Below are 24,435 nucleotides of genomic sequence, written 5' to 3'. Positions count from 1 at the left end.
CTCCGGGCAGTGACTGCCGAAACCATCGCCTTCGCCTGCACACGGACCAGATAGTAGAGGGTGCGGTTACCGCCTCCAGACGTTCGGCTTGTTCTGCCTCACTTGGCGGAAGATCCCGGGCGCAGAGTAACTGTTGAACCCACTGAAGGCCCGCCCGCATCATGAGGCTGCTACAGCAAGACGCTCAGACCCAGAGGGCCAGAACGTCGAAGATGTGCTTCAGGTGAGCCTCCAACTTACAATCTTGTGGATCCTTCAAAGCCGTGGAACCTTCCACCGGGATCGTGGTGTGCTTGGCCAACGCAGAGACATAGGAATCTACAGAGGGATATCGCAGCAGCTCCAAGCCCTCTTCCAGGAGGGGGATAGAGCTTATCCATCGCACGCCCTACCCGGAGCGAACCCTCAGGAGCCTCCCATTCCCGAAGGATAAGGAGCTTGAGCATGGGGTGGAAGGGAAAGGCTGAGACCAGAGCCCGGAGCCCCCCCAGAACTGGGTTCATATACTTATTTATTTATTTAATTCTTTTATATACCGACCTTCATGACAGGTGTCATATCAAATCGGTTTACATGTAACAAGGGGTAAACATTCTTATCAGCCATTTAACAGTAAAATAAGAGGAGGTAATAAAGTTACATATAACAAGGAGATCGAACTTGGGAAAAGAAGAAAGAGAAGGACAGAGGGATAACCATTGTGATAAAAGGGTATCGCTAAGTAAGTTGTCCAGTAGGCTTGAGATGTGGAGTTCTGAAATTGAATAGATTAAGGGAAAGCTTGGCTGAATAGCCAGGTTTTAAGTCTTTTTCGAAATGTTTGTAGGCAGGGTTCCTGTCTGAGGTCAGGAGGTAAATTGTTCCAAATAGTGGGTCCCGCTATAGAGAATGCTCTTTCTTTGGTTGCGGTGTGGTGTGAAGTTTTGTTAGGAGGTACATGGAGAGATCCTTTATATGATTCTCTGATGGGCCTGGAGGAGGAGTGAAGTTTGAGGGGGAATTGGAGGTCCAACGGTAGTTGCTTGTGGATCGTTTTGTGGATTATGGTAAGGGATTTATGTAAGATTCGATAATTTATTGGCAGCCAATGTAGGTTCTTTAAGATGGGGGAGATGTGATCTCTGCGGTTTGTATTGGACAAGACTCTAGCTGCTGCATTCTGGAGCATCTGTAATGGTTTTGTGGATGAGAATGGAAGCCCCAGAAGAAGAGTGTTGCAGTAGTCAATCTTGGCAAAGAGCGTGGCTTGGAGGACAGTCCTGAAGTCATGGAAAAACAGTAGGGGTTTAAGCCTTTTTAGGACTTGCAGTTTGTAGAAGCCTTCCTTTGTTGTGTTGTTAATGTGTTTACTTAGGGAGCGAGGCCATTAGATTATGCACGGAAGGACTCTCCAGACCCAGCTCCTGCACAACAAAGGGCAGGAGGGGCTCCAATTCCTCTTTACGAAAAAGGCGAAGGGCTCTGGGGTCATCCCCCTCAAGGGGGGGGCCATCTGCTGAATCCGAGGAAGCGGCAGGGTCCGAGGACCCGGGAGGGGGAACCCCCAGGACCACCCGCACCGGTCCCTGGGGCTCCGCAGCCGGTCCGGTCAACGGCGCTGAGCAAGGGATTTTTGGCCTGCTCATGCAAGCTAGATAAATAAGATTTGTGCATGAGGACGAAATTCGCTGAAAAAGAGACCCTGAATTTGACGGTGGGGGGAGGGGTCAAGACCCCCCCTCCTGGGGACCTGCGGGGGCCAAATCATGGGTTAAATCAAAAAAATCTGGCCCTCCAGCCCCAGGGAGCACTGAAATCGGCCCCGATGAAAAATCCAAGATGGCGGCCGTTCCCGGGCTCTGCAGACCTGGGAAAGGCCTGGCCATGCCGGGAGGAGTGGAGCCCCGGGCTAAATTTGCTTGTCCTGCCGAGAAGGGGCCTTCCCCACCCGGCAGGCAAGCATTGCAGAGGCCCTGATGTGAAAAACGTGAAGAAGGCAGCCCACAAGAAAGGCAGGCTTGCCTGCCGGGACATAGCTAAGCTGCGGCTGAAGAAAAAAAGCTGAAAAAAAGCTTGACAGACAGCCTGCACAGGAGAGAGCAGGAGGGAAACCTGCTGCCTTCTGCTTGTCTGGCTGCCGGTTCTAGGCTTACTCTGACCAGAAAAAAAGCTGGTCAACTGCTGCCAATAAGTTAGAGGTAGGTGAGTACCTGCAACTTAAAGTTTGAAACTAATGTTTATTTATTTTTTTACTGAGCGCAGCAGCGGGTTCAAAACCCTCTCGGCAGCCAAAGGGGGGGGGGGGGGGGGGGGGGAACGAGGCCCAGAGAGCATCGGTCCCCACACCTGGCAGCGTCCACGGACTCAGGCTATGCAGGTAACCCCCTCCTGCAAAAGGGGCAAAGCCCCCCTGAGCCGGGCAAGAGCTGGGAGACTGCACCGTCTCCCACACAGAAACAGGAAAAATCACTAAGGCGGCAAAATTCCCTTCTAGTTTTTTTTTGACAAGAAATACTTGCTTGAGCCTAGCAAAAGAAAGAAAAAGGCCGACTAGCCTACAGCAGAGAACCGAAGGGGAGATGCTGCACCTGCTGGAGACAGACGAATACTGAAGGGCTAGAGGATAGGCTCTGTCCTGATATAGGGCATCCTTCAAGTTTTAGTCTGTCTCCACCTGCTGGAAAGGAGGCTCAACCCACTGTCTGGACTGATGTGGGTACGTACAGGAAACGGCCTGTGCATCTTCGAAGATTCGGCGGGAGTCTGGTCCCGAGCCAAGATGGCCACTGTTCCCGCCATCCGGGGGAATGGGGCCTGCCGCTGCTGTCCCTTGTAGTCGGGCCCGCGTGCTCCGGCAGCATCCTCCGGTTGTGAGCTGGTTTCCCCACCAAGGAGACAGCTTGTACATAGCCCCTCCTTCGAAATCTGGCCTCCAGGCCATCCACAGTCAGTACAGGAAGACGCTCTCGGCTGCCTCGTTGGGGAGGAGGGAGGAGGAAGGAGACTGAGCGCGGGAAAGAGCCGATGCTGAGCCAACGACCGCCCCAAACGTCCCACAGACCCTGAATCCGAAGGCACTGCCGGGGGAATGGGACTTCCCGGTGGGCAGTGGCCCCGGGGAATGGGCATCGCGGGGCGGCAAGCTGCCGAGAAGAGCAGGGGGGGGGGGGGGGAAGGGGGAGAGGCTAGCACCACTAGCTTACACCCCAGCGGTCTGGCGCACACGGCAGGCGAACCTGGAAAGAAAATTCAACAATGCACTTACCAAGCAACACCCTAGGGACTAGGGGGGAAACAGGAAAAGCAAAATTGCTTACCTTGTAATAGGTGCTATCCCAGGAAAGCAGGATGTAGTCCTCACATATGGGTGACATCAGTAATGGAGCCCTATGTATGGAAAACTTCTTTAAAAGTTTCTATGAAACCTTTGACTAGCACCAGAGTGCCTACTGAGCATGCCCAGCATGCCATATTCCCTGCCACAGGGGTCTCCCTTCAGTCTTCTTTTTTCCGTGAAGCAGTTAGCCTCGCGGTCCCTAGGAGTCCTGTGGAAAATCTCCACAACTTTAACTTTCACAAAAAGTTTAGAAAACTTCAGCCGCAAAGGGTCTCCCCTTAGTATACCGTCGTGGTAAGTTTTCCAAGTAATAAAATAAAACGTATCGGACCCAACTCCACGGGGTGGCGGGTGGGTTTCGTGAGGACTACATCCTGCTGTCCTGGGATAACACCGTTTACAAGGTAAGCAATTTTGCTTTATCCTAGGACAAGCAGGATGCTAGTCCTCACATATGGGTGATTAGCAAGCTAGAGGCTGATTCATTTAATGGTGAAGCAACAGTGAAGTATTGTTGTTGAAATGAATCAGCCAAAGATCACAGCAGGATGGATGTAGAAGGAGTTGGGGTTAAACTGGAAACAAGTTCTTTAAGACAGATTGTCCATAGGCTGAATCTTGTCTTCCTTGTTTGTCTAAACAGTAGTGAGCTGCAAAAGTGTGAAGAGAACTCCATGTTGCTGCTTTACAAATGTCCAGAATATGTACAGAGCGAAGGTGCGCTACTGAGGTTGACATTGCTCTGACTGAATGTGCTTTTACTCGCCCTTGAAGAGTAAGGCCTGCTTTGTCATAACAAAACTGTATGCAATCTGCTAGCCAATTTGACAAAGTATGTTTACCCACTGGTTTACCTGGCTTGTTTGGATCATAGGATACAAATAGTTGACTGGATTTCCTTTGGACTGTAGTGCGGTTTAAGTAGAAAGACAGTGCACGTTTACAGTCCAAGGTATGTAAGGCTCTTTCTCCCTGGTGAGAGTGAGGCCTTGGAAAGAATGTTGGTAAAACTATGGATTGGTTTATGTGGAATTCCGTGACTACTTTTGGAAGGAATTTAGGATGAGTACGGAGGACCACTGTCATGTAGGAACTTTGTAAAAGGTTCGTATGTGACTAGAGCTTGTAGTTCACTGACCCTTCTAGCTGATGTAATGGCTATGAGGAATCTTTAGACCACTCCGGAAAGGCCAGAAGATCCATCATCTGATTAACATGAAAAGACACCACCTTCAGGAAGAAAGGGACCATTTGCAACGAAGATATGGCCACCAGAAACACTGTCTTCAGAGTCAGGTCCTTCAAAGTTGCTCTTCTTAAAGGTTCAAAGGGAGTGCTACAGAACCAAATTGAGGTTCCAATCCAGGTATAACTTGCAAACTGGAGGGTGCAAATGCTTAACCCCCTTCAGGATGGAAGATCAAAATGCTCTCCCCTGCAACTTGCCTTTAAGGGAACCCAAGGCAGACACCTGAATGTGGAGCGAGCTGTAGGCCAGACCGTTAGACAAACCCTGCTGCAAAAAGGCTAAGATGAGGAATATCCACAGCCAGGGGATCCAATTGCCGTTTTAAACACCAAGACTCAAAACCCTCAGATCCTGACACATGCCAGGGATGTAGAGGACCTCAGAGCCTGGAGGAGCATGGAAATAACTTGTTCCAAATAGCCTTTCAGGTGCAACTGCAGACTCTCAAAGGCCAAGTTGTGAGACAGAAGTGATCCTCCCGATCCAGAAATATGGGCCCTCAAAGTTAGCCTGGCAGGTGGGGTAGCCTGAGGGTCCCTCTACTGCAAGATGTACCAGACCCACAAACCACAGTCGCCACAGCCACTCCAGTGCCACTAGCACCACCGTCCCCAGATGTGACTATATACCAAACAGATGCGTGGCCAAATGGAACATGCACAGTAGGATCAGCATTGGCTCAGGGGCACACCAGAGCTTCCAGACCCACTGCACCAACCTCTTCTGTGACTGAAGAACCTTGCTGTCTGTGTTGGCATGCTTCACTATGAGATACAGCTGGGGGAACACCCCACTGGGCACTGATGCGATGCCAAGCTTCCTGGGACAGCTTCCATTCTCTTGGATCCAGTTGCTGTCTGCTGAGGAAGTTTGCTTGCATGTTGTCCGTACCTGCGACGTGAAGCTGCTAATCCCTCAAGATGGCTTTCCGCCCAAACTGTCGAGCTTCCAGAATCACTGACTCTTCCCTCCTTGCCAACTGATGTATGCCACTGTTGTCGCATTCTCCGAGAACATGCGAACCATCTGCCCTTTGATCCAGGGAAGGAAGACTTCCAGGGCCTGGGCCACCTTTGTTTCCAGGCGATTGGACTACAACATCTCCACTGTGGACCAAAGCCCTTAGGCAACCCACCCCAGATACATCATCCCCCAACCCTTGAGACTGATGTTCATGGTGACCACCACCCAGTCTGGGGTCTCCAGATCCATTCCCTTTTCTAGATTGTGATGTGACAGCCAGCATAAGAGACTGGACCTGGATTCTTGTAGAAGAGGCAAAGGCAGATGATTCTCCTGGACAAGAGAGTCTATTTAAAAACTTTTCTATACCGTCTTTTAGTGATGCACCATCACAACGGTTTACATTTAGGCACAAAATGTAAACCAAAATAGGTTTGGTTTGCTTTCTAAGTTATCCATGGGGTGCCAATATTTTATGATTACATAGTTCATAATATACTCTAAATGAGAAGTGTGTTTGAGATACTGTTTATATGATACTGTGGTAATCATATGTGATAACTTTTAATTTAAAATTTGATTATGATTAAAACAAAAAAGTAACATTCTGCTTTTTATAGGTGGCTTTCAGCTGTAGGAATTTGTTATTCAGCGACCTCACTGTGAAATGCTTTTTCTATAATGTGTATGTGTGTGAAGGCCCACGAACCAAATCCAACATAGAACACATGGACCCTAAGACCTGCGAATAGTCCCAAATAGTTGGCACCGACAGGCAAAGCAGACAAGTTACCTGCACCTATAACTTTGACAACCTGACTTAAGTCAGGAACACCCTGCCCCTTCTGCATATTGAAAAGTGCCCCCAGATACTCCTAATGCATCTTTACCATCTGCTGGAGACAAAATACTGAGGGACTGCTGGTGGCACATTTGGATATAGCAGTGCCTCAAAGTTTTGCTCTCTACCTCCCATCTGCTGGTAGGGATGCAAAACCCCTTGTCTGGACTGATCCGGGAATGAACAGGAACCCTGAAGTCTCCCTTGAGGCCCTGAAATACACATGGGAAGCTGGCACAAAATGACTGACACTCCCATTAAAAGTGGCACTCAAGTTTTCATCTGTGAGTATCTCAGACAATGGATCCAACGAAGAGGCCTTCCTAGTTATTGGGGGAGGGGCACGAACTCAGAAGCTTGCGAGCACTCACCTACTGTACCCCCAACCTGAACATGTAAACATAAGGGCCCCAAAAGAGGAAGCTGAGCACCAGGAGCCACATGCAGCACAAAAGCCAAATTCCAGACTTGTCCATGCCTGAAACCAGATGCCCAGGCGGTCACATTGGTAAGGTAAACCCCCTCCTGCAGAGCATACACAGCGGGTAGGGAGTCTATCAGGTCGCAGGGCATCATTTGCTGCAAAAGATGCCCTGCAGAGCTTACATGCTGCTTTTCTTCTCAGAGTGCTTAAAAAGACAGGCAGGGGAGGTGGGGGTGTGTGTGAAGCTGAAGGATTCTCTCCACTATCCAAACTAGCTGTAGCTTCCAGAGCTCCCCTGTGTTTTGTTTTTTTTTGGGTTTTTTTTGTTTTTTTTTTTAAACAAAGGAGTTAGAGAAGTCCCCCCCTCCCCCAGGCTCTACTAAGTCCTCACTGGGACTGGGAGCCAGAAATATGGGCTTGCTCCCCTGACAACACTACATGCTGGATCCCACTTCACTACCAGTGTCCTACCATCTGCTGGAGGCAGAGTACACTGAAGTTTCTCTGTGCTCTGCCTCCATCGTCTGGTAGGACATAACTCACCTGTAAGGACTCACTGCACTGGTGTAGCAGAATGAAATGGAATTATTAACTTGCAGCCTGCCAGACAGCTGTTACTTTGAGTCTAACATCCTAATTTGATCTAAATAGCTACCATTACTAGGGAGCCTCCCAGATCCCTCATGTAGCTTACCAGACCTGGTTATGAGTGCCTGTGTTTCTGCTAGGGTTTCTAGTTAATTGCAGAACTTGCAGCCTGCCAGATAATTCTATCACACCCTGTCAGACAACCTGGCCATGTGGATGCCAACCTTTTCAGACTTTAGTGTGCATGGTAGGGGCCTTCATGAACACTAAGATTTAATGTATAGGTCCCTTAGTTGCTTCAAACATTCATATCTGGATAGGTTTCCCCGACTTTTGTTGGTAGCATCAAGGCAGATTGCAATAAAAACATTACATATTCATGTCATTCCTTTTCATACCCATCTATAGTAAAAATAAAAAGATTAACACTTTTCACATCAAACGTTAAAGACTGAAGATAAAATTGGGCCTGGTAAAAGCCTGTAGAGTTGCATACTATTGTGCATCCACAGTTGTATCCTATTAACAAAAATTCTGTAAAACAAATTAGATCAGGATTTCAGATCTTCCATGCTAGAACAGCCTGGATAGCTTTAGACTTGTGAGAAGGGGCTAGACCCAATTGCTACCTTTTTAGTTTTGGGTTTCTTCTCTTCTTCCTCCTCTTCAACTGCAGCTTCTTCATCAGTTTCTTCTTTATCTTTTTCTTCCTCCTCTTCATCAATAGGCTCCTCTACTGTCTCAGTCTGTGGAAAGAAACCTAAAATTTAATACCAAGTCACTAATCTTTAGAGGTCCATTTCATTTTATGTTGCTACCCTCTCCAGTATTTGTATAAAATGTGAAAGAGCATAAAACTCAAGCTGTCAGTTCCCAAAAATTGTACTAAGTACTATACTCAGGCCATGATACACTAAACTATTAGGGGGCAAGTTATAGGACATTAGACAACCTATAAATAGCCAGTGCAGAATCCAAGAACCCAGAACCCAATTACTCATCCTTACTCAATGTGAATTCTCTTCTATGGAAGAACTTAGTGGTATTTTTCTATCTTCACAAACACTTATGTTCAGTGTTCAGGGCAATGGAACTGCCCAGAAGCTGGCATCCAGGGGAAGTCATTTAAACTATTAGGAACAATATAAACCACAAGTTACCTTGCTGCTCCATACATAGATGGGATAGTTTATGAATTGTGAGTATTTTCTCACTAAATTTTTAATAGTCTCCTGTTCAAGATAATCAGATGCTTCCTCCTTCAGGACCAAACTGGAAAAAAAAAATAGAGTTACATGGTTACCAAAGGAAAAAAAAATTGGGTCTTACCTACTAATTTTTGTTCCTGTAGTACCACAGATCAGTCCAGGCACCTGGGATGTACTCAAGCTTCCCCTAATGAGGGCGGGACACAGAGACCTGCTCCAAGCACACTCCCCAAAATGACTGACACCCAGAACCTGGACGTGCAACCGGTAGTGTCTAGCAAAGGTGTGTAAAGATTTCCAGGTAGCTGCCCTGCAAATTTCCTGTAGGGAGAACAGCTGGCATTCAGCCCAGGAACATGTAGAATGAGCCCGCAAACCTTCCGGAATCGGGCGACCACAGCAGATATAATGTGCAATAGTCTCGAGCCACCTCGCTATGGTGGCCTTTGAAGCTTGGTGCCCCTTCCTCTGGCCATGCCACAGAACGAAGAGATGATTGGACAAGCAAAAACTATTAGTGACCTCCAGATACTGCAGGATAGCCCTCCTGGTGTCTCAAATCCCTAGCCTGTGAGGACAGAAGTCTGTAAAGGCAGGGAGTTCCACGGACTGACTCACATGAAAAGCAGAGACTACCTTAGGCAAGAATGACTGAACTGTTCTTAATGACACCCCTGAGTCCAAAATTTGTAGGAATGGTTCCCTGCAGGACAATGCCTGAATCTCAGAAAACCTTCGAGCTGAGCAAATGGCCATTAAGATGACCAACTTCAGTGTGAAGTCTTTTAAGGATACTTTCCTGAGGGGCTCAAAGGGTGGTTCACACAGAGCCTTAAGGACTGGGTTCAAGCTCTAGGAAGGACGCTCTGAACTGGAGGGTGCAAATGTTTCGTTCCTCTGAGGAAACAGACTACATCTGGATGAGCGGAGAGCGTAAACCCAGGAATTTGGCCCCTCAGACAACCCAGTGTTGCCACCTGGACTCGCAAGGAGTTGAACCATAATCCCTTTGTAGCCCATCCTGCAAGAAGGAGAGAACCGAAGACACTGAAGCCCGGCGAGGATCAAGACTCTGCAGCTTGCACCAGGACTTGAAGACCCGCCAGACTCGACTGTAGCTATGGAGGTTGAGGGCTTACATGCCCTCAAGAGGGTAGAGATGACAGCCTGTCTTCCTCAGTTGTCTCCTCTCAAAAGCCAAGCTGCTAGACAAAAGCAATCTGCCTGATCGAAAAATATAGGACTTTGACAAAGGAGATTTGGTAGGTTGTTGAACCGCAGAGGCCTGACCGCCAGGTTGATTAGATCCGCAAGCCATGGGCAACATGGCCACTCTGGAGCCACCAGGATTACAGGGTACGGGTGAGCCTCTATTCTCCTGATCACCTTACCTATGAGGGGCTATGGCAGAAACATCAGGACGACTCTGCGAGGCCAGGGAACCACGAGCGTGTCCACGGCTTCTGCCCCATGCTCTTCTGTGGCTGAAGAATCGCTGTGCCTTTGCATTCAAGCGAGTCGCCATCAGATCTATGTGAGGGATCCCCCACCTGCAGGAGATCAATGCCATCGCACTGTCCGCCAGCTCCCATTCTCTAGGGTCCAGTTGGCAACGGCTGAGGAAATCTGCCTGCACATTGGTAGTCCCCGCTATGTGTTGCTGCTAACATCTTCAAATGATGTTCTGCCCAGGTCATCGGCATGTGCACTTCGAGAGCTACCGGCAGGCTTCTGTTACCGCCCTGCCGATTGATGTAGGCCACTGTTGTCGCATTGTCAGACAGAACTTGGACTGCCTGGTTGTGCAAGAGTGGGAGAAACCACTCAAGCGCTAACCTCACCGCTCGCATCTCCAGACGATTGATTGACCCAAGTAGTCGTCTCTGCTGACCAACAACCTTGAGCCACTTGCGACTGGCATACCGCTCCCCACCCGGAGAGCCTGGCACCACCATCCACTGTGGGACTTCGAGGTCCACCCTGAGTCAACCACCACTAGGCTGGACCTGGCGACATCTGGAAGCAGGAGCTGAAATTGTTCTGACAGATTCCAGCAGGAGAGCAAGGCACTCTGCAGGGGGTTACATGTGAGTGACCCCCTGCAGAGGGCACCAGCTCCAAGGTTGAAACCATGGAGCCAAGAACCTGGAGATATTCCCAGACCCTGGGCACACTGGTTTACAACAGGAGCTGTACTTGGGCGTGCAACTTGTGGCTCCTCTCCTCCGAAAGGAAAGCCTTGCCCAGGTGAGTATCGAAACGGGCCCCCAGAAACTCCAGAATTTGAGACTGAGACAGGTAACTCTTTGCTATGTTGACTACCCAACCCAGGGAGCACCAATGCCACTGCCTGAGAGCACTGCTGTTCTGATTTTGCCCGAATCAGCCAGTCATCCAAATAGGGACGGACTAACATCCCCGTCCTCTCAGAGCCGCTGCCACCACAACCACTACTCTGGTGACAGTCCTCGGGGCTGTGGCCAAGCCAAAGGGCAGGGCACAGAACTGAAAATGTTCACCCAGAATCATAAATCTGAGAAACTGCTGATGATCCCTGCGGATCCCTATATGCAAGTATGCCTCCATTAGATCCAGAGATGCCAGAACTCTCCCTTTCACACTGCCATGATCACAGACTGAAGGGTTTCCCTATGAAACCGGGGCACCCTCAGGGCTCTCAGTTGACCTGTTTCAAGTCCAGGATAGGTCTGAAGCTTCCCTTCCTTCTTTGTTACCACGAAATAGAGTACCCTCCCTTGACCCAGCTCCTAGCCAGGGAATGGCTCAAAATGGCCCCAAGCTCCTGGAGCCTTTGAAAAGTCTGTTGAACAATTTGTTGCTTTGCAGGGGAGCCGCAGGGCAACATCAGGAACAGGTCTCTTAGTGGGCAAGCAAACTAATGTGTAACCTTGACAGATCACGCTGACGCATCGTGGTCCTCCTGTCGTGTGGTAGGAACACTATTGTATTGTGTCCAATAAAGCTCCTATGAACTGGAGTCGTTGGGTTGGCAACAGATGGGATTTCTCATAGTTGACGATAAGGCCCAACTGGCCGAGATGGTAGATTGTGTCCTTTAAGTTCTCCTGGAGTGTCTGATGCTATCAGGAGCCAATTGTCCAGATATGGAAAAATTATTATTCCCAGTTGACGGAGGAATGTCACCACCACTGCCATGCACTTGGTGAATAACCTGGGTGCTGCCGAGAGGCCGAAGGGCAGCACCTTGTATTGGAAGTGCTGGCTCTGAACTTGAAAGGATAGGTATTGCCAGGAGGAAGGATGCATTGGAATATGAGTATAGGCATCCTTGAGATCCAGGGAACACATCCACACCTTGGGAGGAATCAGGGGTAAGATGGATTTGAGGGATATCTTGAATTTTTCCTCAATTATGAATTTGTTGAGGTCCCTGAGATCCAAAATTGGACGGAGTCCTCCAGATTTCTTTGTAATGAGGAAATATGGGGAGTAGAACCCCATGTTGTGGTTGGATGGAAGGATTCGACAGATTGCTTGTTGGAGTAAGGTCGACACTTCCTTCTGCATTTGCACGAGGTTGATCTGGGCCCCTTGCATGTTAAATGGGGCAGGGATGGTAAACTTATGAAGGGAATACAGTATCCGGAGCGTACGATGTCCAGTACCCACTGATCTGATGTGATCGCTTCCCACTGTGGAAGATGACCTGTTATGCCTCCTGCTAAGACTGTTGGTGATGATGGCGGGGTGAAGTCTAAAAAGATGGATTGGACTTCAGCACAGTAGGTGGCTGTTGTGCTGTTGGACGTTGGGGGCGCTGACTGCCTCTGATTTTGAGGGGCTTGTGGTTGCTGCCATGGTGGTGTTCTATAAGATGTGAATGGACGGTATGGACGTCGTTGGGAGGACGATCTCCTGTTCAGGGTATAGTAGGCCCTCGAGGGTGTATATGACGGAGCAGTAGTTAGGGATTGTACCGCTACCGATTGTTCCTTCAGATGCGCAATGGTTTCCTGAAACCGTGGTCCAAAGATGTTGTCACCTTTACAGGGCAGGTTGGTCAGTTTATCATGAATGTCTGGTCGGATAGAGCTAGCGCGGAGCGAAGCCACTACGCGCTGCTATCAACCCCACCGAAATCCTGGAAGAGGCTTCGAAGCTTTCATATACTGTGCGGAGTAGATGTCATATCGCTTCTTCTACATTCTGTAAGATGACCGGATCCGGTGGTATGACAGTCTGTGCCTCCAAACCTTGTTTGAGGTGCTGGATACATTCGTAAATGTACTAGATATAAAACTGATGACCTATCCGGGCATTTAGCATGGATACTTGAAATGATCGTTTTGCAAAGTCATCCAGAGATTTCAAGTCCCGCCCCGGTGGGGTGGAGGAATAGCTCACGACAGATTCTACCACCACAGAGGCATGGGACAGTTGGGTCTGTGAGTAGTAGGACGATTTTTGCATTTTAAATTTTAGGTCTGTTTTCTGGGAGACTGCTGGCAGTGTGTAAGGTGACTCCCACGAATGTTCCAGAACTGAAATAGAGAACCTTGTGTGGTGGTAGGGCTGTAGGTTCCGCTGGTAGATCAAAAATCTTTAGTAGTCCTAGGGTGTCCGCCCTAGGATCCAGGACCTTCTGTATGTCTAGGTTGAGAGCCTTTCCCATCTTTTCCAGAAATTTGGGATAAGTGAGGTCCTCGGGCGAGGAGTATGTCTCTGCCGATTGTTCCTCTGGCTCCGAAGGATATCCCGTCGTGTCCGGAGTGGTGGTATGACCAGTCTGATTCTGGTTGAGAAGGCGAATCTTGTGGTGGTGGTGGCACAGTTGGAGGTGGCACCTCCACCGGCGGTGTAGCAGGGATAGGCGAGGCTGGTGCCGAACGCTGTGGAGAGGATGGTGCAGTGCTCTGTGAACTAATAGGTAGTTATAGGTAGCCTGCATGACCTGAAAGAACCCTTCCAGAGCCAGAGAAATTAGAGAATGCCTCCTGTATGGGTGGGGGCATGACTGGACGAGATGTTGCACCACGGCGCAGTATCACAGCTAAGAGAATGTGTGAGTCTGGTGGAGGTGCAGCCGGCTTACGAACCGCTGGTGAAGCTAAAGTCCTTCATTTCTTCGCAAGCGGCTCTTGTAAACTGTATTCATGGGAGCGCGCCTTGGAGACAGAGGACAGGTCAGAGTAGACCCTGAGGGACGAAGAGAGTGTGGAGTGTTGCCTGTCCGAGATCCTCACTGGAGTCTGCGGAGAGGTCCACCGGTGAGGTTTGTGGTACCTCGTGCCTTCTCAGCCCCCAAAGGTGTTTGTGATCCCGATATGGATGAGGGCACATCTGACGTTGTCTCCTGCATCATGCCCTTTATGGGAGGTAATGCAGATGTCTTGTGTTTGCATCGATGCGCCGGCTCTAGCAGATGCGATTGTGTCGACTGTGGTCTTGTCGATTGCTTCGACGGACGCCTCGGCGATTGTGTCTGTGTAGGACGCGTCTACTCATCCCGCTTCGTTGGATGCGGAGGCATCGCATGACACACCTTAGACTTACACATCTTCAGCCTGTGAGCTCTGTGCTCAAGTGATGGCTGCGCCGTCGACGCAGATGACTCCGGCGGGCCCCTCACTCTATCCCGAGTGGGGTCTCGGCCTCTGGATGTGTTGGGCGCCCATCCCCTCCGGCCACCCTGGACGTGGACGGCTCAACCAATGCAGCTCAATGCTGCTGGGGTGACACTCTGGAAGACTGCCCCGGCGACAACCATGCTTTGGACGGTGGGGTATGAGAGTCCATGCGGCCTAGCTTTAAGGCCTCCATTTTCTCTGTTTGCTGTCGACGCACCCGTGGGGACATCTTACTGCAGTGTGGACAAGACGCCATCGGGTGGTCTGGACCCAGACACCTGTAGCACTTGTCATGGTCGTCTGTTCGGGACATCAACTTTCCGCAAGGAAAAGGTTTAAAGCCCGACGGCCGAGGATCCTTATCTTTCATCTTCTTTCTTTTTGAAAAAACTGAGGTGGTCTGGCGCTCTGCGTGCGATCCTGTGCACGGATCAGACTGAGGAGAGTCTATCTGAGCACAGGAAACCACATGCAGCCTCAGAGCAAAGCCCTGACATCACTTTGGTAGCTCCGCCTCCCTGACCTGATTGACAGATCCCACAACAGCATGCCTAATTCAGCCTGCTATCGATGGGAAAAATCCCTTCCCTGAGGGTTGGCAGAGGCTGCAAGGAGGGGGGGGGGGGGGGAAGAAGAGAACTGGCCCCCAGCTATTGCTCCTGGCACTCAAAGGAGCACACTTTTGAGGTCACCAACTGCTCGCTCCTTCCTACAACGGGGGGGGGGGGGGGGGGGGGGGGGGAATAGTCCCACTAGGGACTCCTGATCCCTTGGAAGACTATTCTCTTCACAGAAGTTTTCTTGGCTCAGTTACAGAACCAGGGGTTTTGCACTACTTCCATCTGATGGAGACAAACAAATAGTGAAGAGTCACAGGTAGCACACCAGGTTATGAGATAGAGCCTCTGAAACTTTGTCTCCATCTGCTGGAAGGGAGGCAAAACCAATGTGTCTTGACTGATCCAGGTACATACAGGGAATATGAGTTAACCAAATTATTCAGACACTATCAGGTAAAATTAAAGCTTGTCTTATAGAATGTGGTCCTACACCAGAAAATAAAAAATGTATTTGTGGTCTTTGTATAAGATCAAACAAACTGAAAAAACCCCATAAATAATCTGCATACAACTGAACTTGCTCTCTGCCCTTAATGTTGACATGCATGACAAGCCATTTATATTTACCATGCACGTTTTAAAAATAAGCCTTGCATAGTGTAACGAGATGCAAACATCCTGTTTAAAATAAGGTGAAAGTCTTGGCGAATAGTTTTCCTTTACTTAAATCCAGCCAAACCCATGTTATTCTCCCCTGCCAGCAAATCAAGACAAAACATTATAGAGTTCCGTGCTGCACTCAGCATGCCTGTATATAACAAGCAAACTTCAACCTACAAGAATTAATTACTCCTTTCAATTGGAGGTCTTCCAATGACGACCATAAAGTTACTATTCTGCCCACAATTAAGCTTTATCTTGTCAAATGAGCCCTAAGACATTTGGGCATCAGTAGTCCCTTAGCTATACAAACTGAACTTCTCACCTCAATTTATCTCACTATCAGGCAGATACAGTACAGTGCGCTCCGACGGCACGCACTGTTAACCTGTCATTGGACGCGCATTTTCCCTTACCCCTTATTCAGTAAGGGGTGGAAAACGTGCGTCCAACCCGCCGAACCTAATAGCGCCCTCAACATGCAAATGCACCTACCCCAGAGTAGGTGCTAATTTCTTCGGGCACGGGGAAAGTGCACAGAAAAGCAGTAAAAACTGCTTTTCTGTGCACCCTCCGACTTAATATCATGGCGATGTTAAGTCAGAGGTCCCGAAGTAAAAAAAAAAAAAAATATTTGAAGTCGGCCGGCAGCTGTAGGGTCGAAAACCGGACACTCAATTTTGCTGGCGTCTGGTTTCCGAGCCCGTAGCTGTCAGTGGGCTCGAGAACAGACGTCGGCAAAATTGAGTGCCTGCTGTCAAACCCACTGACAGCCGCTGCTCTGCGCCAAAAGGAGGTACTATGGACACACTAGTGTCCCTAGTGCCTTTTGCCCGTTTCTACTGCTGGACCTAATTTAAATACTGCATTGCACGCACAGGCAAGTGGCCTGTGCACGCACCGGGAGAGCGGGCGGTCGCCCGCTCTCCCGCAGACTTTACTGAATCGGCCTGTATGGATGCCTTGGAAGCTGCTTCCCATTTCATAGAGCCACTGAACAGTACAAAGGTGATCTGATCGTCAAATACCTAAAACAGAATCCTACACATATCCAATTTTTATTTGGCACTGCAGTCACTGATAGCCTTCTGAACAGAACTTCCTCTTAAGCAGTCAGTGACCTTCACTTCCTTTAAGGTGAAGCTGCAAATAATCCCCCTTTGGCAAAGGAGAAAACTGTATGAAGAGACATCACCTGATCTGAAAATGTCAGAAATGGTTCCTTGTATGACAAGGTTTGCAATTCTGAAACCAATCTGACTGAACAGTTACTAGAAATGCAGTCTAAGCGATGCCTTTTTGAACTGCCAAGAAAGGCAACAGTCAAGGAGGTCAGAATCAAGTTTAGGTTCCATAAAAGGAATCAACTCTTCTGGAAAGAGTGTTTGACCTCTTATAAATGCATCCAGGCAGAAATCTACTCAAGAGCAGCACCCTATAACAATGGCTGCCACCTGCACTTTCAGGGAGTTCAAAGCAAGCTTTTTTTTCCAAGCTCTGGTGCAAAAAAGGCCAAAATAAATAGTCAAAGACGTTTTGGCTACTAGGCTTAGACCTGCATACCAGGACTTCCAATACCTTCCAGACTCTCACCAATGCTAGAAATGTCCTGGCATGCAAGAGAACAGAGACCACTCCCATCTGAAAAACCCATCTTATTCAAACATACCTTCTGAAGGGCAATGCTGTAAGACAGAATCAAGCTTGTTTATGAATCACTAGCACAAAATTGAGGGAAACTCCAGTGTCTGGCAACAATCAAAATTATATGGCTGGTGTGATTATTAATTGTTGCTGATATCAACACAATATATCTTGTAAAAAGTGTTATGTATATCTTTCTGTAGAGGAAAAGACCTCAGCACTGTTCTTAAAGCTGGGTAGTAAGACACTGGAGAGGTTGGGGGTCCTGCACTTAAATCTGGGAACTTATAACTCATCTACCCAGGACAGTAGTGAACTAATGAGGAAGACAAACTGATTTGGATAATGTGTGATACCCTACAAGCAGGTAAGCATCCTTACCCTTAGTAATGTAGACTGGAATAACTAATTGGTTTATCCAATTAGATATTAAGACCCACTATATGCCTTAACCATAACTAAAGTTTGATGAAAGACATTCTCATCCAGCTCATTTCAAATTTTTATCTACAATATGCAAGATAAAAAACAAAACAAAACACTTACGTGACTGTGGTACCTCGCCCAAGCGTGTTGCCACGAGGATCATTTATCACCGAGAACTCATTAGAGTCAGATTCCCAGATATGCTGTGTATCATTATTGTGCTTAGATGTTACGACGACACTATCTGCTACAAGGAAGGCAGAATAGAAACCAACACCAAACTGCCCAATTAGCTCAGAGGTTGACTGGCCATCGTCCTGTGCCTCTGTAATCTTGTTTAAAAATTCACTTGTACCAGATTTGGCAATGGTTCCCAAGTTTTTAACAAGCTCATCCTTTGTCATCCCTATACCTGTATCTGTAACATGTAGCATATTCTTCTCTTTATCACACTGAAACAGAACAAAAAAAAATACAAAAATGAGTTTAAAGATGCACTAGAAACCATACAATGCAATCCAAGACTGCCATAAATGCAGCTCAGTTGAATTTGCTATTATAGCTCACCTTGATTTTCACAGTCAATTCTTCATTAGCAGCAAGTGCATTTTCATCAGTCAATGAAATTAATCGGATCTTATCTAGTGCATCAGAAGCATTTGAAATTAATTCTCTCAGGAAAATCTGAAGAAAAAAAAAAGTTTCTGTAAAGAAGCCCCCAAAAAAGAAGAAACTATTTACAAATATAAAGTGCCCTTAAATAAAATGCTTACCTCCTTATTCTTGTATAAAGAGTTAATAATAAGCTTCATCATTCTGTTAACTTCAGCCTGAAATGCGAACTTCTCTGATTTTTCTCTGATTTCTTTAATCTGGGCTGCATTCAATCCATCTAACTGAATGGCTTCTTCCTCTCTGCAGAAAAAAAATATATTAAACAGTGTGATATTTTACTTCACTGTTAGCACTATACTGGGCAGAAAAACTGCATAAAGGAATTCAAGTGAATTACACAGCCTGTAGACCATTTTTCCAATATGCTTTAAAACAAAAAACAAAACAAAACAGTAGAAGTGTCAAATCCTAATAATGAAATAAAATTGAGCAAGCTACTTAGGTTTAATAGTGATCAAATTCTCTTCCATTAGCCACATTCATGTACTGCAATAGGCCAAGTTAGCATTCACACCTTCATAAACCATCAATTGTATTCTTTCACAAATAGCCACAACACAGATGAAGTATCTACAAACATATGAAGAAATTAATTCTTACCAGATAATCTCCTTTCCTTGAGTCCAATCAGATCAGTCCAGATGAAACTGTTTATGCCTCCCAAAAAGCAGACAGAGGCAGAGAACAGGCTTGTTAATGTCACCCTACAAAGACTCTCATACTGACCTCTATCTTAGCTTATTTCATAGAATACTGGCAGGCAAACAATATACTAAACTTGCCTTGGAAGCCCTGTGCTTCTGCATAATGGTTGAGGGAAAGAAAACAAGACAGACTTATCCTGCATTCCTTGATAAGGTTTATTACCTTATTACCTATTGCAACTAGCACACACCAGTACTTTTTCTGAAAAGGAATCAGAATATACTTAGAACAGGGGGTCCTTGTCTGGTTTGGCTGGACAACAGGAAAAGAAATTCAGCTAAGAATGTTTCCTTCCTTTTCAATTGGACCAGTCTAGATGCATAGGATTTACCTAAGCTATCAGTCTACTGGGTGGGATACTGCCAAGTCAGCTCAAGAATTATGAAGCAAAGCAGGCCCCTTCCACAACTCAAACTGAGATGATAGTGCTTTGAAGTATGAGGGTCACTGCTCTACAAATCTCCAAAGGGGACACTAGGCTAAGATCTGCCCATGAAACTGCCTGTGGCCTGATAGAATACATCCTCAAGCAGCAATTCCTTGGATAGCTAAGCCTCCCCATCACATCCTTAAGCCAACAAGCTATGTAAGTGTTCAAAGCTGCTCCACCCTTTCTAGAACCACAAAAAAGAACATGAAGTTCTGAGGTTCTGAAACTAGTGACCTTTAAATAACAGACCACTACTTAACATCTAAAAGATGAAGTTTCGCATACCTTTCTCCACCCAAGTCTTTTTGACTAGAAGGGAGATATACCATCCAGCTAAAATGAAAAAAGGGTGAAAATACCTGAAGCTAGGACCTGCACTCAAGTTGATGTAGTACCCTCTCAGAGGATTAGTCTCCAGGGGCACTTACCCAGGAGGGAAAGTTTAGGATAGCCTTTGTAGTTAGTGATTCGACTGTTAGGAAGGTAGTTAGCTGGGGAGGTGAGAGATGCGAGTCAATGTGCTGGGGAGAAATCATCTCTAACTTGTTTCCTGCAGTTTTCTGCAATCTTGAAATTGGAATCACTGAGGTGAGAAGGCCTGGAATGAGGGGGGGGGGCGGGGTACCTGGTGTGGCAATCTGAGGCACCCCTCAGGACCAAGATAAAAGCAAGGGCCCTGCGGCACGCTGCCGAAGTGGCACGCCAAAGCGGCGCGCCCCCGGGTAAGAAAATAAGTTATGGGAAGGAAACGAAAATAAAAAATTATACCTCCTCACCATCAACCCCGTTGTGAAAAAAAAAAAGCGTTGGACCCATGGACTCACAGTGCAATGGGTGAGTCCAGTGTTGGGGAAATTGTAGATGGAAACTCCCCATTAGGAGTTACCTTAAGCCCTAGGTCCCCACAACCAATAATGGAAGGGTTAGAGGCCAGACACCGCAGCATTTCAGAGAAAAAAATTCAGGGGAAACAGCGAAACTTCTGTCCTCACAATGTTCAATGTGAGCATTTATTTCTTCAGCTCAGCTCCTTGACTTTTTCTGCAACGACTTGCTGCTCTGCTCCACAGGTGTGGTTCCGACATGCTGGTGCAGTGTGGCAATCCTTTGAACAGGCCCAGACAAGATGGATCTTGTTCTGCTTCCTCTTGTCCCTCTCAACTCCCCAATTTATAGGAGGAGAGAGACTAGGATTAGTCCTATACTGGCTCATAGGATACAGGTTTAGGATCAGGTTGTGAGGTACAAGGGGCTGACCAAGGAAGAGATTACTGGGCTCTATTTATGGTAACTCTGGTTTCAGGTCTTACCTTTCCTCCAGATCTGAAAGAATGGGGGAAGTGTGGCTTGGTGGGACTGGCAAAGCTTGGGAAGATGGGCGATTTTTACCTTTTACATCTGTGTTCCGATTTTGATCTCCCCCCCCCACCCCTCCAATACACATGCTAATTTACACTTAGCAACAGTTAAGAACATAAGTTTCTCTCCCTGATCCTAATGGCTGTTAAGTTATCTTTCTGACCTGGATGCCTTTGCCAAAAGTACAACCTTACCATATTTGGGAATACTTCAAGGTAAATTTGGCACAGACACCTTGCTGAACCAAACTGCCAATGGAATGAAGACTTGTGTATTTCTCTCATTATATCAAAGTGGAAGGCCATTTGGACAAACGCACACCATAGCTCTCTATGCCTAAGACAGGTTGAATTAATGATTCATCTGTTACATTGCAAATATAGAACCCTAATCACCTACTCTAAGATGCATGCAGATTCTAGTCCTTACTGCTGGTGGGGATGTGTCAAACAAGGTACATATCTACATATACGGTAGCACTGAGGGTGTTGGACAATTTGAGTAGAGTAGCAGATGTTATTGCTGTTCCTGTTTACATTGTGCCTATCACAGGCCTTCTTGGTAAATGGGAAGTATCTCCGGTTACCAATTTAGACACCCAGTGGGCAAAATGCTTCTTTCTAGTGGCCAGATTTTCTATAGCTACTTTTTGGAAAAGAAATCCCTGTTTTGAGCACAGACAGAAAAAATTGTCAGATAGTGATAAGAGTCTCTACGTTATGCCTTTTGGCATGAGCAAGTTTAAATAAACTCATTTGGGGTCCATATCTTGATAATTCAATCACTATTTTGCTTTCTGGTAACATGCTAACCAAAGGTGTAACTCGCTGTGTTACATTCAGGCAGATTCAGTGCGCTCGGCTGAGCGCACCATTTAGCACCTGTTTGGCCACACGCATCTACTACCCCTTATACTGTAAGGGATCATAGCGCCTTGAAAACATGGGGCCAAACTCACAAAAACTAACAGCATTCATCACATGCAAATGCATGTTGATGAGCCTATTAGTTAGTCGCCTGGGATACTGAAAGTAACACCTGCCTAGAGGCAGGCGTTAATAGACTGCACTGGGATAGTGTACAGAAAAGCAGGGGAAAAAAAACTGCTTTTCTGTCCACCCTCCGACTTAATATTATAGCGATATTAAGTTGGAGGTCCCAAAAATAAAACACTTAAAAAAAAAGTCCACAGGTTCGAATACAGATACTCAATTTTGCTGGTGTCAATTTTTCAAATCCAAGGCCGTCTGCGGGTTCGAAAACAGACACCGGTAAAATTAAGTATTGGTTGTCAGACCCATTGACAACTGCTGCTAATGAGGTGCTAGGGACTTGCTATTATCTCTAGCGCCTCCTTATTAGCATGGGCCCTAATTTAAATAAGAGGATCACACACCCAGGAGAGGTGCCTGGGCATGTGTTGGGAGAGCGGGCGCTCAACATGGAGTGCCAGCTCTCCCACACTTTATATTGAATTGGCCTGATTGTATATTGTGTGCCTCATTTTTCATGCTTTCCTTACATTTTAATTTTTGTAAATATTGAAAAGTTTGATGAGTTAAAAAAAGCTAGAAAACAGAGCACAGGCCTAAATGATCTATTTTTCCAATGGAGAAAGATGAAAGGTGGAATGGCCCAGGGATGAGTTCTGGGACCACTGCTTTATAATATATTTATAGATCTAGAAATGGAAATGAGTGAAGCGATTAAATTTGCCAATGACAAAAATTATACAAAGCTGTTAAATCACAAGAGAAATCTTAAGAGGACATTGCAAAATTGGGAGACCAGGCATGTAAATATCAAAGGAAATTTAATGTGGAAAAGCGCAAAGTGATGCACTTAAGGAAGAGTAGCCCAAAAGGAAAACTGGTTCTTACCTGCTAATTTCTCTCATGTAGTACCACAGATCAGTCCAGACCAGAGGGTTATTCATCCCTTCCAGCAGATGAAGTCAGAATAAAACTTTGAGGCACTGCTACTTAACTGAGTGTGCCACCTGTAGGACCTGTACCCAAGCCAAGATACATTAGAAACCCCTTCACACAGACATAGGGAACTAAAGGTTGGATATTCTTGAGAAAGATTCTTTATAAAACAGAACAATTCTGTACTAAGCAGCAAAATTGGGCAGGAAATCAGTCTTTTGGCATCAAATGGCAGGGCCTCTGGACTGATCTGTGGTATTACAGGAACGAAAGTTTAACAGGTAAGAACCAAACTTTCCTTTCCTGAACACACTCAGATTAGAGGGATGTACCCAAGCACTCCTAAACTGGGCGGCACCCAAGAGACTCATGTGCAGGATGCTCTCCCCTAAGGACGGCTCATCCTGCGCCCTGACATCCGACAATGCCTGGTAAAGGTATAAAACTGAGGACCACCACTGCTACCCTACAAATCTCCTGTGGTGACAGAAAGTTGACACTCAGCCCAGGTAGCAGCCTGCACCCTAGTGGAATGTGCCTGCAAACAGACAGGAATTTGTCATCCCTTACAAATGTAAGCTGAACAAAAGGCCTTCCTAAGCCAATGAGATACGGTAGCCTTAGAGGCTTTGTCCCCTTTCTTCAGTCCACTGAAGAGGACAAAGCTGATCTGAGCGACGAAAAGCATTAGTTACCTCCAAATACTGAAGTAGCATCTGCCACACATCTAGAAGATGTAATTCTCTATCCTGAGAAGAATCTTTCAACCACTCTAGAAACCCCAGAAGATCTACTGTCTGATTAACATGACAGGCAGACACCTTAGGAACAAAGAAGGCACTGTTCTCAATGAGATTCCATTCCTGGAAATCCGCAAAAGATGGATCCCTACACGACAGAGCCTGAAGTTCAGATATCCTTCGAGTTGTTAAATAGCTACCAAAAAGACTGCTTTCAGAGTAAAATCTTCCACAGTCGCTCTTCTCAATGGTTCAAAGGGGAGTCCGCAAAGGACACAAAGTACTAGGTCGAGACTCCAATCCGGACAAATCTTTTGCACTGGAGAACATTTTAATCCCTTTGAGGAACCCTACACATCCGGTTGAGCAGACAGTCCTATCCTGAAACCTGCCTCTAAGCATACCCAAGGGAGCCACCTGCACACGAAGTTGTAAGCCAAACCCTCGGACAACTCCTGCTGCAGGAAATCCAGCACATGCGACATCTCTACCACCAGAAGATCTAGATGACACTGAAGACAAACTTCATACAGTTTCCAGACTCTAATATACACCATAGAGGTGACTAGTCTTCTGGATTGAAGAGTGGAGATGACCTGTTCAGAGTAACCTTTCAAATCGAAGTGGTCTTATGTGCGCAAACACCCACGGGACCAAGTCCAACTTGGATGCCATGGACCCCAGGACTTATAAATGATCCCACACTGAGCACCTCCACATGAAGGTGCTTGACCTGAGACTACAATTTTGACACCTGGTCTGCTGCCAGGACAACCCTGCCTCGCTGAGTGTCGAAGTGGGCCCCTAAGTAAACCAGCGACGGAGTCTACTCCAACTGACTCATCTGCACATTGATAACCCAACCGAGAAACTATATGGTGGACATCACTCTTCGGATGGACTTATCGCATTCCTCCCTGGTCATTGCTCAAACCAACCAATCGTCCAGATAAGGGTGGACCAAAATTCTCTCCCAGCGAAGAGCCTCAGCCACTACCATCACCTTAGTGAATGTGCAGGGTGTTTTCACCAAGCCAAACTGGAGGGATCTGAACTGAGAAGGCTGACTCAAAACTTTGATGTGAAGAAAGTTCTTATGTTCCTGCCGAA

General features: G+C 46.9%; 1 protein-coding gene across 1 annotated transcript in view; it reads right to left on the bottom strand.

The window, feature by feature from the left end:
• HSP90B1 (heat shock protein 90 beta family member 1) overlaps positions 1-24,435 on the bottom strand; it is a 172,603-nt gene that overhangs the window by 139,259 nt on the left and 8,909 nt on the right. The window contains exons 3-7 of the mRNA XM_029601500.1: positions 18,262-18,403; positions 18,056-18,172; positions 17,609-17,940; positions 8,542-8,653; positions 8,011-8,127 (exon numbers count right to left, since the gene is read on the bottom strand). Of these exons, the coding sequence (XP_029457360.1) occupies positions 8,011-8,127; positions 8,542-8,653; positions 17,609-17,940; positions 18,056-18,172; positions 18,262-18,403 (820 nt within the window). The remainder of the gene's footprint in view (positions 1-8,010; positions 8,128-8,541; positions 8,654-17,608; positions 17,941-18,055; positions 18,173-18,261; positions 18,404-24,435) is intronic.

Source organism: Rhinatrema bivittatum, chromosome 4 (genome assembly GCF_901001135.1).
Source record: "Rhinatrema bivittatum chromosome 4, aRhiBiv1.1, whole genome shotgun sequence".
NCBI classification, from domain to species: domain Eukaryota; kingdom Metazoa; phylum Chordata; class Amphibia; order Gymnophiona; family Rhinatrematidae; genus Rhinatrema; species Rhinatrema bivittatum.
This window is presented reverse-complemented; position numbering and strand designations above follow the sequence as displayed.